The following is a 14,842-nucleotide window of genomic DNA, read 5'->3' as shown; positions in this document are numbered from 1 at the left end:
TTATCTGGAGTTCCACAAGGCTCTACCTTGGGACCTCTTTTATTTAATGTTTTTATTAATGGCATTTGTGTCAAAATTAAGTATTCTAAATTTCTCTTATTTGCTGATGATTTGAAACTATATTGTGATATAAAATTTCTTCAAGCAAATATGGATTCTGTACATCAGTGGTGCGATGTTAACAATATGGAACTTAACATTGAGAAAACCAAAATTATATCTTTCACACGGAAAACCAACAGTATTTATTTTAACTACTTTGTCAGTGATATTTTAATTTCCCGTACTGACTGTATAAAAGATCTTGGTGTCTTATTAGACGCTAAGCTATACTTTCATCGTCATGTAATTTTTGTTCATACACAGGCACTAAGGACCTTAGGGCTTATTCGTTTTATTACTTATAATTTTTCCTCTCTAGACAGCCTTGTTGTTTTATGTAATGCTTTAATTAGGTCTAAGCTTGAGTATGCTTCGGTTGTATGGAACAATCTTACACAGACAGATTCTAATAAATTAGAAAATATCCAAAGGAAATTTGCCAGTTTGTGCAATTACCGGTTTTTTCAGTTTAATATTACATGTAAATATGAATTGATTTTAACTACCTTAAATTTCAGAACACTTCATACCAGACGACGGCATCTTGATGCTTTATTTCTTATTAATGTATTTAAGGGCAAAATAAATTGCAATTCCATCATGGACACTGTTGGTATTCGTGTGCCGTCAAGGCAAATAAGAGAATTTTCCACGTTTAGTGTGTGTAGTGCGCTTAGACATAGTCCTTCAGCCAGGTGTGTCATTGCTGCAAATGATGTATGTAAATTTTTGGATGTGTTTGGCTTAAACATAGTTTCTTTTGAGGGCACTTTCTGAATAAGAGAAATGATTTAGAGAGAGGCCTTGATTGGATCTAGCTTGGTTATTTATTTTAATTTGATTTCTGTTTTTTATTTTGTTCCTTGTATTTTATTTTATTAGTATTTTATTAGTGTTTTACATTTATACTAGTGTTTACCTAGGTAGATTATTTTCTTTTTATTAAATTTGTATCTCTGTGTTAGTGTTTGCCTGTCATAGGCCCTATGCTGTTGGCAAACACTCAACAAAGCAACAAAGGAATTGAACTATTATTATTATTCAATAAATGAATTGAATTATTATTATTATTATTATTATTAATATGGTACATTTATATATTTAGTTTCATTCGTTTGTTTTTGTATTTTTAATGTTTATTTTTATTATTATTGAAATGAATTTAATTATTTATTATATTTTATCCTGTACTCTGGTTTAGTGCTTGGCTGTTATTGGCCTTTTTGGCTGTTGTCAAGCACTTTAATAAATGAATTGAATTGAATTGAATGTTTGATTTACAGTATAAAAGAGTTTCAATTTATGCTGATTCCGTTTATGCCGGTTCGTCCAGGAACGCATCCCCGGCGTATATCGAGGGCTACCTGTACTGTATAGCCAGGGTTACAGGTCTTGCAGAGAAATATGGAGCATTAATTAGGGGCTATGTATTAAATATTGGGATGCTTTTGACGGAAGGTCATGAATTAACATGGGTGGAATTGTTGGGTAATGAATTCAGTGTTGTGATTTGAATAGGTATTGGATTTAATTGAACTCTAGCAGATTAATCACATAGGATAGTTGTGGTTTAATTAGCTGTGTTGCACTAGTGAGATGAAACTTCTGTGCAAATGTTAAAGATAGTGTTTTTTGTAGACTGTAAAACAGAAATATAACACTGCATGAAAGTTTTCTTTAGCTTACAGCTTGACAATTATAACTCATGGACCATTGGAGCTTGGTATGCAAAATTAGGTATGGCGATAGGTCATAAATATACTTAACACATGCACGTAAATGCAATTTGTAAGCTAAACTCTACAAACAAGCTACAGTACCAACAGTGTGAAACTTGAGATTATACCTAAGAAGTTCTACATAGAGTCTCAATAGCAGTAATAAATTGTTTCCCAAAATATGACAGTACACCCTAATAACGGTAATAATATTCTGCAACGTGTTTGCAGTTGTAGATTTTGTTACAAGAAGGGAACAAAAGGCATTTAAAGTTTCTTCAAGGACAGGGAATATAAATAACTAACAAACTAGGCAATTACCTGGTGCAGACCATTGATTTCAAGCCCTTCCTGATTCCCTCCGACCATCTTGATGACATGTTCTAGGGCAAAATTAAAAATCATTGGAGTTAAAGCATGCTCCTGTTTTAAACTATTGAGCACTGGGAATGGATCCAACAGAAGGTTAAGTGTATGAACTCTACTAGATACCCCATCCATACACATCTTAATTAACCTGACAAGTTTCTTTAGTATTCCATACTCAATCAAAATTTCATACAGCACTTCTCTTCTAACTGAATCATATGCCTTCCTAAAGTTTACAAATAGTTGGTGTAATGATCCATTACACTCAGATTTTTTTTCTAATACAGGCATACCTAGTTTTATTGCACTTTGCTTTATTGTGCTTCACAGATATTGCGTTTTTTACAAAATGAAGGTTTGTGGCAACCCTGCGTTGAGCAAGTCTATCGGAGCCATTTTTCCAACAGCATGTGCTCACTTCGTGTCTCTGTGTCACATTTTGGTAATTCTCGCATTGTTTTTTAGACATAATGCTATTGCACACTTAATAGACTACAGGCTAATGCAAACATAACTTTCATATGCACTGGGAATCCCAAAAATTCGTGTGACTCGCTTTATAGCATAAGAAGGTTTCTTTTAAGTGTCCTCCATTGTCATGGGGTTTGAAGTTGATACATCTTTTGTACTTCTTTAATTGTAAGTTCTGTTGATGCTTTTATCCTGTAGGTACAGGCATATGATGCAGACGAGGGTGAGAATGCAGCTATTCATTATTCAATTGGACCTCGTGATGAAGATGGCGGTTCAACATCAGAGCTCCCTGTTGCAGTGGATGAACGGAGTGGTTGGATCCATACCACAAGGGAACTTGACAGGGAAGAACAAGCCAGATATCAGTTTCAGGTTAGAATACTGCATAAGTTTGTGGGTTTGAACAAGTTGAGGATCAATATATTTCAGTATTTGTATTATATAAAACTCAGTTTTATATTTGCTTTGGTACATGTTTGGTTGCACTCTTATAGGAGATGTTTAAATGGGCACATATATTGGAGAAAGTGAGTAATGTAGCATATAACATGGATAATATAAAGAGTTCTTAGTAATGATTCTGGATAGCAAAATGGGTGATTTGATAAATCCTGGTACCATTAGGTAACTTACAGAAGTACAGTGTTGGACCCTGTCTGGCATCTCAAGATCCAGATTGATCTTAAAATCTGTTTTTCCCCTGAGATTTTCTATGGTAACATTTCACTATACTTGTCATTTTTAAAACTGGCGATTTGTGGTTCTTTGACTCACCACGTGTGAGTGGCACCACTTTTGATGGTCTTCTTCTGGTAGTAGATGGCAGTTTGCTTGATGCATTTGTTAGTCAGCAGATGGCATAAGTTTTGGGCTATTTTGCATTTTTCAGTTGATGAAGATGGTACTACTATGGTTTTTCTGTTTCTCATGAAAACAAATTGTCAACGTTTTGTTGAATTGTGCTAATCATAAAATATGAAAAACCTAAGCTCCTGGGCTTTTCATGTTGGGGTCTGGTACTGTGCTTCAAAGGAAGGATGTAAACTAAAGTAATGGCGATGGAAAAGAAGTATGGTAGGAGGAGGGAAGGAGATGAGTGTGTGAAAGGGGTACAGGGAAGAAAGTAAATAATTCCCCATTGAATTTCAATATACCTTTACCAGTTATAATGTTACATTTAACATGTGTGGAATTACTCGACAACTGATGTTGAATCTGTTTTTTTGTGTTTGCACTGTGTAGAAGTTGACTTGTTGCTGATGTTTCAGAGGACCATACTGCCTCTGTCTTCAGGGCTGAAGCGAGGAAGATTAGGAAATAGCTGGTTTAAAATGGGCTCAGGTCAAGTGAATTGGCGAATCAGAGACAGGGATGAGGAAGGGAAAGATGCAGCCATGTCTGGGCCATTGAGAAAAAGCCCTTTTTCAGCTGTCTCCTCTCCCATCTATTTCTTCAGCCCCACAAAGGGCTCTTTTCCATTGGCCCAGACGTGGATGCATGTCTCCTGTCCTTAGTGTTGGCTTTGATTGGCCAAATCCCATGACTTGAGCCCAATATAAACCATTTACTCCTGACCCATCTCATGTCAGGTTCAACATTAATGATGAATTGCCACGAAAGCTTAAAATTAGTTATTGCATGAACACTGGTTCCTTAACCCACGAGCGTTGTTCCACGTGTATATACACGGGCATTTAAATTGCCCTATCTGCGGTTCTACGTGCAAACCTTTGTTGAATTTCTACAAGTGAAACTATAATGCAGGAACTAAGTTTTGTTTTGTCCACATACAATATTACTGTAGTCTGTTTGTGGGAATCTTGGGATTATATAGGCAAGATGGTCATCTGCAATCTGTCAAAGAAGTATTGTGTTCATTGTAGTTAAATACAATATATTTTTGTCGTCTAGTGATGTTTAAACCAGGCTGCTGTTGTGCAGAAACACCGTCTCACTGGGAGCTTACAATCTTGAAATATCAAATTAAATAATAAATGAACAACAGGCATATATCATATCCAGAACTTCATGTGTGTGAGAAAGGACAGTATTGATGCCTGATATCAGTATTTCTAAATCTCATTGCAATCAAATGAACTTGTGGAAGTGAAAGTGATATTTCTGTTGATAAGGAAATGTTAATACTTATACATTTTGGTTCCTGCAAATTACAGGTATTGGCAGTTGATGGAGGCAAGCCTCCGAAAAGTGCGACAGCAAACGTAGTGATCACTGTTCAGGATGTGAATGATAATGACCCAGTGTTTGAACCCAAACTGTATGAGGCTGTGGTTTCAGAAGATGATCCTCCAGGCACTCCAGTTGCAAGTGTTTCAGCAACTGATAGAGATGAGAATCCAAGGTACTTTAGTTTATGCAGCACTCACTTAAAAAGCTTATTCTTTTCCATATTAGTTACTTTGTCTCACTCATATATTCTGTGTTGATTGTTTTGAGTCCTGTTGATAGAAACCTTGTAATTTTGTAGCACTTAAATTAGCGCCTGTTTCCTTTCTTAAAAATAACCCTTATAAATGACACCTTAGTATTTTGGTGTATTGACTAATGTTGGTCAGATGTATAATGTTGGGCTTGAATTTTGTTGAGAAGTTTCAATATGAATTGAATCTGACTGATTGACTGACTCTATGGCGCAACAGCGCAAAGCCGAGTCTTGGCCTCCTCCCATGTGGGACGTTTCTTAGTCTTTGAAGTATGCATTTGTGAATAGTGAGTGACCAGCCCACTGCCTCTGCACAATTTTTACTGACTGCTGGAGCCATCTAGAAGGAATCAGGAGAAACTTGGGTGAGAAATGGCTGCTGAATTTTGCTTACGAAACACCTCGTTCATGCTCATAAGGTTATTTTAAATGCCTTAAATCTACAACATGGAACCGCTAGCTTTACTTCCCCTCTGAAGGAAGTTGTGCTATGGATTTTTTAACACCCTTAAAAATCCATCAACCTTGGCCAAGTTTGAACTTGTGAACCTTGGGTCCAGTGGCAAGGATGCTAACCACTAGTCCACCGAGGGTGACTATAAATTCATTCTAGATCAGTAAATTGAATATGATAATGAAAACTTGAATTTGTTATCAGATTTTCTTGCAGTTCCCATAATTCATAATGATTCAGTTGATATTTACTCTATTTTATTTGACTAACACCATAGTTGTTTGAACATCATATAGTGTACCTTACTTTAGATGGATGGCATTTCATGAGCTTGAAACTGTTTGAGAGCTGAATAATGTAAAATGACTGGCCTCTTAACTCAAACCTGTTATTATGTAGTCTCTTTTCTCTTGTCTACTAGGTTACACTATGAACTGACTGAAGGCAATGTACGTGCAAGATTTGCAGTCACATCACAGAATGGGCATGGTCTTGTAACAATTGCTCAGCCACTGGACTACAAGCAAGAGAAGCGTTTTGTCCTAACGATCACAGCTTCAGACTCTGGAGGTCGCCATGACACAGCTACCTTATATGTGAATGTATCAGATGCCAATAACTATGCACCAGTATTTGAATCTGCTCCATACTCAGCATCTGTGTTTGAGGATGCTCCAGTATGTATCGATGATAACTAATAAGCTAGAAGTTATAAGAGTGAACATGTAATGTTCTATTCTTTCACCAAGATGTATGCTATGGTGGTTGCCTGTTTTCATATTTAAGGAATAATTCCAGAGGTTAACTATATTGGCTGAACTTTCTTCTGCGTAGAAGAGAGAAAATACAAAACTACTACCAGCATATCAGAAAAAAACTTTTTGTCTTCTTCATTATGGCTAAAATTGTGTGAGCTGGTAATATAGGGATGTGTAGGTCTGAATAAAGCATTCCTTATGGCATGATTTGTCAGAGATAGTAGCAAATCATTGAATGATTCAGAAGTCTTGAAACCTCGGTTACCCGTCCAGGTTTGTGCCACTTTGACCCTCAAGAAAGAGGCAGCAGGTATCTGCAAAATGTTGGTGGTATTTGTAATTTTTTTGTGAACATTAATCATTGTGAAAATTGTGTCAGGTAGCATTAATACTTATATAAAGTGACATATCTGTCAACTTCCTTGCTGACTGGCTGGTGGAGGGTCTTCCTTGAGACATCTGTACACATTCTGCTATTAAAGGAATAACCAAGTTCTGAAGTTTATCACCATTAAGATCTAATCCTCAGGATATTGCATCATTATAACCTGTTTGATAAAGATCCTGTTATTATTTTGCCTCTTATATCTCAAATGATCTCTTGCAGTAAGGTTTTTGTACTGAAGTATCGTATGTTTCATAGTTCAGCCATTAATGCTACATGCATAACCCATCTTCTGTGCACACATTGAACAATATTCCAAAGTATATGATTCATAATCCATTTTCATGACACTGTCACTTTCTGTATGCAGATAAAGGTTGCTAGGTGTGTTACTTAGTTGAAATCAGTATTTACATTTTAATAAATTAGAAAAGAATTATAATCATACATTTTTCTGTGATAAATGTAAGAAATATGGTTGGTTATGAGGTGTGCTTAGTGAGGACTATAAGAAAGGATTTGTGTAATTATTTATTAGTAAAATGTCATAAGAATTGCTAGTCAGTGGTCAGAAAGTGATGACTCTTAGTATCGAACACAGTACTGCCATATGGAAGACGGAGTTTGTAACAGTGAATGTCAAAGGGGTATGAATATTATTTTCTTAAATAATTGTTTCAGGTTGGTACTACTATCCTGGTTGTTGCAGCATCTGATGGGGATGTTGGTCAGAATGCTCAGATAACATATTCTCTTGGAACAGTAGACTCTTCATCAACTCCTGAATTTACCATTAATCCACAGACCGGTGCTATCATTACAACAAAAACCCTTGATCGAGAAACTGTTGGTGGTTACTTGTTAACTGTTACTGCTAGAGATGGTGGCATTCCTCCATTATCAGATACGACAGATGTAGAGATAATCGTTTCTGATGTCAATGACAATGCTCCGGAATTTCGTAAACCTTCATATGTTGGATCAGTTCCTGAAGATGCTTTGGTTGGCACTAGTGTTGTGCAGATATCTGCTACTGATGCTGATATGGGCCTTAATGGAAGAATTCGCTATGCTTTGGCTGTTGAGAGTTCTGGTGATGGAAGTTTTGTTGTGGACCCAACATCTGGAGTGATAAGGACAGCAAAAATATTGGATCGTGAGAGTGTAGCTGTATATGATCTAATAGCTTATGCAATTGATAGAGGGTCACCAAGTTTAAGTGGGTCGGTAGAAGTCAGAGTGAAAGTTGAGGATGTGAATGATTCACCTCCAGCATTTGACAGTGATAAAATTGTGATGTACATCGCTGAGAACTCGCCAGTTGGATCAACAGTTGGGGAAATTCATGCACGTGATCCTGATGAAGGACCTAATGCAGTGGTGCAGTATTCTATCATCGGTGAGTCTCATAATGAGAATAGCAAGGACCAGGTGACTGCACTTAGGGTAGAATGGCAGGAGATTATACATTTTTTGATACCATATATAAAACTATTTTTAAAGTTTTAATTGTTAGGCTCCTATTAGTTACTACAGTCAGTCCAGTTCTGTACCTTATGAGCTGTGGCTTGCTTTATGACTCACATTTATGCTAAAAAAGCAAAATGGTGGAATGAAACTTGTGAAGTGGCTGACGGGTGTATATGTTGAACTTGAGGATGTGTTACACACCACAAGCCACAGAAGTTGGGTTAATGGCAGTTGGCTTTGGTGGTGTTTAACTGGGGGATTTCCTTTGAAGTTACATAGGAAATATCTGTTCTGAGGCTTTCATGGGTATAATGCAAGGGTGGCATTATATAGAAGAGTGCTGTATCAGTGTTTGTATTTGGAAGTTTATATGAATGATAGTTTCCTCTTTTGTTACATATCATATGGTGGTTTTTGACAGATAAATACAATTTTTTAGCCATGGTGAATAAATGGCAATACTTTCCAGGATTCTGAATATTTCAGTTTGTAACTAAAAATATAAGAATCCTTTTTCTTGTGTTAACTGCTGGTACAGTTGACATTGTATGTTTGTATATTTATTGAATTTGCTGTATTTTTATGTGCTTCAGTTTATATTATATGTTAGGTAAAAAATTAAATTTTGGGATTCACAAACTTGTTAATTTTATTTGGGGTAAGGAAGTATTGCTAAAGCAGAGCAAGCAATCTGTGATTACATTTATCTAAGAATTAGAAGACATGTTCATAAGTGGGCTGGGGTTATATTGAAGTAGATCTTAAAGAAATAGGGTATGGTGGTGCTGTGGACTGGATGCATCTGGCTCATGATTTGGTTCAGTAGAAGGCTCTTGGGAACTTTATAATAAAGGATTATGTTCCATAAAAGACTATAGAATTATTTATGTGTATTCTTATGTTACCTTGGTGAACAACAGTTTTAGGTCTTAGCAAAATTATGTAGCCATGAGTCAGGTTGTAATTACAGCTATCTTGTAAGTAAATTTGTTAGTCCATGTGGCACACAAACACAATGTTCTCAACTTTCTGAGTTCCCTTCAGTCTCTTTTGTTTATAGTTTATTGTATTATGCATCCATTTTTACTTTTTTATGTTCTTGAAGTGATGACAAACAAGACGAGAATCATTAAGTCTTAAAGGCAACAAATTATACCATCACCATTTTATTCATTATACCTATATACAACCCAGACTTTGGTGGAACAGTTTTATCAACAAATTAAAAAAAGTGTTTAGTATGTTTCTGCCAAACACTGTTCATATTTTATTGTTTGATTTCTTTCTATGTATTTTGTTTAATTTTCTGTAGGTGGTGATGACAGCAACAGTTTCTCGCTTGTAACTCGGCCAGGAAGTGACAAAGCTGAACTTGTGACCATGGTGGATCTTGATTATGAATCCTCTCACAAAAAATATGATCTGGTAGTAAGAGCTGCTTCACCACCACTCAGAACTGATGCCCATGTGGAGATTCTAGTGACAGATGTGAATGACAATGCTCCATCACTTCGTGACTTTCAGGTAACAAAACATCTTTTGAAATTGTTTATTTAATACAGTGGATTCCAGTTAATTGGGACACATCATGACTTTGGCACAATTAAGCAGCTGCCCCAATTATGTGAAGTCGCACGTAAAAAGTTAAAAAGGTTTGTTCTTTAAGATTTGTCCCAAATAAATGGCTGCCCCAATTAACTGATGGCCCAATTAACTGGAATCTACTGTATTTCAAGAACAGCATGAAATTATGACAGCATATTTAATTAATTTTAAAGGTTGGTGATTTGGTGTGCATAATTATGATATAGGTTTATCTAGGTTTATTATGTTTCATTCTGGCCTTTGTTATGGCATTTCATTAATGAAGTATCTTGAGGCAGTTAAAAACCAGAGGGAAGACATGGTATTAATACATTGCATACAAGTCTGTAATTGTCATTATTTCCATGCCATTCATCTCGGACTAGTTGTGAGAATTACTATGGAAGATACTTTGTGTGACTTCTATCATTTCTGTCTACTTCTAGATGAATTTGTGGTGTATATAGTAGCTAAAGATTATTTTATTTTCTCTTGCTTTTCTTATGTTGGCACATCATTTAATGCTATTCTGTTGTCATTTAAGAGACTTTCCTTGCAACTTTGTAAATCCCTATCATATTTCATTATGGTTGGGAACAACAAAGGGAATCATCGACAGTCTTCTTGACCATAAATGTGATGTTTTGAATGAATTGTATTAAAAATGTATACTTGACTGTCTTAGTGAGGGTAGCTGTGACAGTTCAAAAATGGCAGAGACAAAGTTTCATGTCAAGAAGGCTTTTACAGTACAGAAGAGTTTTTGACAGAAATGATTGATGAAACATTCGTATTTCTCCAGACTTAGAGTTTTTGAAGGTAGGTGTTAGGAGAGGAGAATTGAGAAGGCCATGGACCGATTATGGACCGCAGAGCCATAAAAGAAGAAGAAGAAGGTTGTACTGTACCAAATGATTGATGTGCATGGAGGAGGTTATGGGTATGATCTCTGGCAATGTGCTGTTTGAAACATTATGTGAAGGGAGAAACTGGTAATATCTACACAGATATTTAAACTGTAAAATTTTTAAGTGGATGGGTTGTCACACTGTATGAGTTTAAAATGATTATTGATCTACAGTATTTGTTCTTAGGTACATGAAGAAAGAGCTGCTTTTAAAGATACTGTACTCTCAGAGGTGCTGGGTGCTTATATGAACATTGCGTACATATTTTATATAAATTGTTGAAGCGTCTATGTGTATATATATGTGTGTGTGTGTTGTAGGTGCTTAATATTTCAATAGATGAGCTGGCATAGTTCAGTCAGTATAGTGACTGGCTACAGGCTGGACGACCGGGGTTTGATCCCCGACGGAGGCAGAGGATTTTTCCTCTGCGTCCAGACCAGTTCTGGGGCCCACCCAGCCTCCTATCCAATGGGTACCGGAGTCTTTTCCCAGGGATAAAGTACGGCTGGGGTGTGATGCTGAACACTCACCCCCATCTAGTGCTCAGGTTAAGAATGAGTAGGAGCTATACTGGCTCTACCCCCCAAGCGCCTACATGGCGTATAGTGGGACACCTTTACTTTACTTTACTTTACTTATATTTCAATAGTGTAATTAAATGCCCAGAAATTGAAAGTGGCAATGGGCAATTTCATTCCACTCTTATACTGATAAGAGTGGAATGAAATTCTGTTGTTCAGCATTTTATTATATTTTGTTCTGTCTCTTGCTCTCTTGCAGGTGATATTCAATAACTTCCGTGACTGTTTTCCTTCTGGACCAGTTGGACGTATCCCCGCTTTTGATGCAGATGTGTCAGATCAGTTAAACTACAGGATACTCTCGGGCAATAATGCAAATCTTGTTCATCTGAATTCTAGTTCAGGAGAAATAATGTTGTCTCCTCAACTCAATACAAATGTTCCAAAACTGGCAACCATGGAAGTATCTGTCACAGGTAAGTACGTAATGTTAAGAATTATGTGTAAATGATCAAGAACAAATATCATAGTTGCATGTGTATAGGTTGCACCTATATTTTTGGGTCAAGAATTTGGAATAAATAATATCTCATAAGTACACCACACTAGATTTTACCTAGATTCTCTAAGCTTGGTCATCTATTTTGCAAAGTATGATTGTGGAAGCTTTAAAGTTAATGGTATCTCTAACAAGATGGATTGGAGTGAGGTTGATTTTTTTGTGGTATCAGTCCGACAAAGAAAGCCACCAAGAGGACCTGACTTATAATGAAGAAGTGTAGATACAGTAGATTCTGGTTTGGCCATTGTTTAATCAGGGCAGCCATTAATTTGGGACAAATCTTAGAGAACAAACTTTTTTAACTCTTTATGTGGAACTTTGCATAATTGGGTCAAAGTGTTCTTAGTCCCGATGTGTCCCAATTAACCAGAAAACACTGTAGTGAAGTAACGTACTTCAGTTAAGAGCAGCTAATTATAATGTTATTGTCATGTTTTTTTACTAAAGTAATTTTTTGTTTTGTTTATATGACTAATTTTAGAGAGAAAGTGTTACCAGTGAATAACAACAGTGCGTCAATTCTTGGCAAATTCATTTTTACATTTTCATTTCTCTGAAGCACTAACAGTCTCTACTGTGGGTTTCACAACATATAATACCAGCATAGCAGGCTTAGTCTTCTACAGAATAATATTTTTTTTAGGATCTACGAGGTGCGATCGGAAAGTTTCAAGACTGCGCCTATAAAAACCCGTACACTTATCTCAGGTATTAAATTCATCCATCACCCTCGAAGTAGTTCCCCTGGGAGTGAACACAACGATCCCAGCGCCGCTGCCAAGCCTGGAAGCATCCCTGGAAATCTTTCTTTGTCAGCCTGTCAAGCACCATCTGCGATTCTGTCTGAATCTCTTCTGTCGTCTCAAATCTCCTTCCCTTTAGCTGAATTTTCATCTTTGGGAAGAGGAAGAAGTCACACGGAGCTAAATCCGGCGAATAAGGAGGGTGCGGGATGACGGCCATGGTGTTTGAGGCCAAAAACTGCCGAACTTTGAGGGCGGTGTGCGCTGGCGCGTTGTCATGATGCAGCAGCCAGTTGTGGTTGCGCCACTTTGAAGGCCGCTTCCGTCCTTTAGAATCAGCTGACAGGTCCCATAGCCTATCCCAACAATGTCGCACAAGTCGTTGATGGTACGACGTCGATCTTCGTGAATGGCCTGCTGAATCTTCGTAACATTTTCGGGCGTTGTGCTCGAAGATGGTCGTCCAGAACGCTCGTCATCATCGACAGAGGTTCGGCCATTTTTAAAACGTGAATGCCACACAGAAGTTTGTGCACGACCCATTGCGGACTCCCCAAATGCTTGCTTTAGCATTTCATAGGTTTCCGTAGCCATTTTGGCGAGTCTTTGGCAAAATTTGATGCACACTCTTTGTTCATGAAAATCCGCCATTCCGAAATCGCAGGAGGGTCGGTGTAATGCACTACCAAAACTCCCGTAACTAAGAAACAAATGCTAATTCGATGATGCCAGCTGGCACACTGATTCACTATGAATGTAGGCCGCACCCCCTAGCGGCAGAAGCTCGTACTACATCCGGTTCGCCCTCTATTGACACAGTCTGGAAACTTTCCGATCGCACCTCGTAGTTTTTATGTATAAACTATACCCCAGTCAAAGAAGTGTGGCTTATACACATGCAAATAAGGTATGTTCACTGTTACTTTCTACATGAAACTGGATATACTAAGTGAAATGCAGAACATTGTAATTAAATAAAATGATGAAGATTTCTGTCTTCTGGGTTATTGCGCTGTGTAGTCTGGTCGATGTTAACCAACATTTCAGAGGTCATACTGCCTCCGTCATCAGGGCGATGAATATGCCAATAGGGTGTGAGGAGTTGGATTTTATAGGCAGGGACGTGAAAGGTGTAGCCTGCCCCGAGCCAATGGGAGCAGGTATGGGAGTGGACCAATGGTAGCACGTGGGCGAGGGTGGGAGAGGGAGAGAAAGTAGAGAGAGAAAGGTGAGTGTAGTTGTATGGATAAAGGCCCTGAAAGGGGCCGAGTTACTGGTCTGGTTGGTTCTGGCGGCGCACTCTTGCTCGTTCTCGGAGTCCTCGGAGTGTGTGGATCAGAGGCTTCCAGGACCGGCTCAGGTGAAGTCCATCTTCCCTGTTAAAGTTATCAGGATGAAGTTCGATCTCGATGGCTATTGGCATATTCATCGCCCTGATGACGGAGGCAGTATGACCTCTGAAACGTTGGTTAACATCGACCAGACTACACAGCGCAATAACCCAGAAGACAGAAATCTTCATATTCACCGCTGTGAGAACCTCAAGTCTTACAAATAAAATGATATTTAATGAAACGTTTATAGTACATTTAAGGCTTTTGTACGGTTTGGTGCTAATGTGGAACCTAAGTCTGGATGATGGTGATATACAAGTGCACTCATCGACTGTGTTGCCAGCACTTCAGATATCCTTATTGTTATTGTCTTTTGGGAAAAACAGTATGTACATTGCAGTGTACTTTGTCACAAATTTTATTTTATTTCCAATTTAAAAGATTTGTACATTTTTATAGATGGTGTAAATGAAGTGAAGGCACTGATGCAGTTGACAGTTCGTCTGGTCACGGAGGAGATGCTTTTCAACTCTATCACAATTCGTCTAGATGACATGACAGAGGAGGCTTTCCTTTCTCCGCTATTGACATTTTTTATTGAAGGCTTGGCAGCCATCATACCATGCCCAAAAGATAGCATTTTTGTCTTCAGCATACAGGTGAGCAAGACTGTGTAGTTTGTGAAGCTATCTTTAGTTTGCAGTGTTCCTCCATTGGTTTCTGTCTTTATTTTTTCCTTCGTTAAAGTACAATAAAGTAAAGCAGTCTCACTACATGCCATGTAGGTCATTTGGGGTGGGGGGGTGGGAGAGGAGGTATAGCTCCTACTCTTTCTTGACCTCGGCACTAGATGGAGGTGAGTGGTCAGCATCACGCCCCGGCCGCACTTTACCCCCAGGAAAGGACCCCAATACCCATTGGGTAGGAGGCTGAGTGGGCCCCAGAGCCAGTCTGGACGCAGAGGCTAGAGGAAATATCCTCTGCCCCCGTCGGGGGTCAAACCCCAGTCATCCA

General features: G+C 38.0%; 1 protein-coding gene across 7 annotated transcripts in view; it reads left to right on the top strand.

Moving 5' to 3' along the window:
• The window catches only part of stan (Protocadherin-like wing polarity protein stan), a 124,744-nt gene that overhangs the window by 49,015 nt on the left and 60,887 nt on the right, over positions 1 to 14,842 (top strand). For all 7 annotated transcript variants that reach the window (XR_015537074.1, XR_015537083.1, XM_087355817.1 and 4 more), the window contains exons 11-17: positions 2,859 to 3,035; positions 4,838 to 5,025; positions 5,982 to 6,237; positions 7,385 to 8,102; positions 9,486 to 9,697; positions 11,449 to 11,665; positions 14,288 to 14,487. Coding sequence is in view for 5 of the 7 variants with exons in the window: in XM_087355817.1 (XP_087211943.1) it covers positions 2,859 to 3,035; positions 4,838 to 5,025; positions 5,982 to 6,237; positions 7,385 to 8,102; positions 9,486 to 9,697; positions 11,449 to 11,665; positions 14,288 to 14,487 (1,968 nt within the window). In the remaining 2 variants the exon portion in view is untranslated. The remainder of the gene's footprint in view (positions 1 to 2,858; positions 3,036 to 4,837; positions 5,026 to 5,981; positions 6,238 to 7,384; positions 8,103 to 9,485; positions 9,698 to 11,448; positions 11,666 to 14,287; positions 14,488 to 14,842) is intronic.

Source organism: Zootermopsis nevadensis, unplaced genomic scaffold (genome assembly GCF_977971745.1).
Source record: "Zootermopsis nevadensis isolate Lab colony 2312 unplaced genomic scaffold, Znev_1.0 Znev_ptg000001l, whole genome shotgun sequence".
NCBI lineage: Eukaryota > Metazoa > Arthropoda > Insecta > Blattodea > Termopsidae > Zootermopsis > Zootermopsis nevadensis.
The sequence above is the reverse complement of the archived record's forward strand: the minus strand, read 5'-3'. Positions and strand labels throughout refer to the sequence as shown.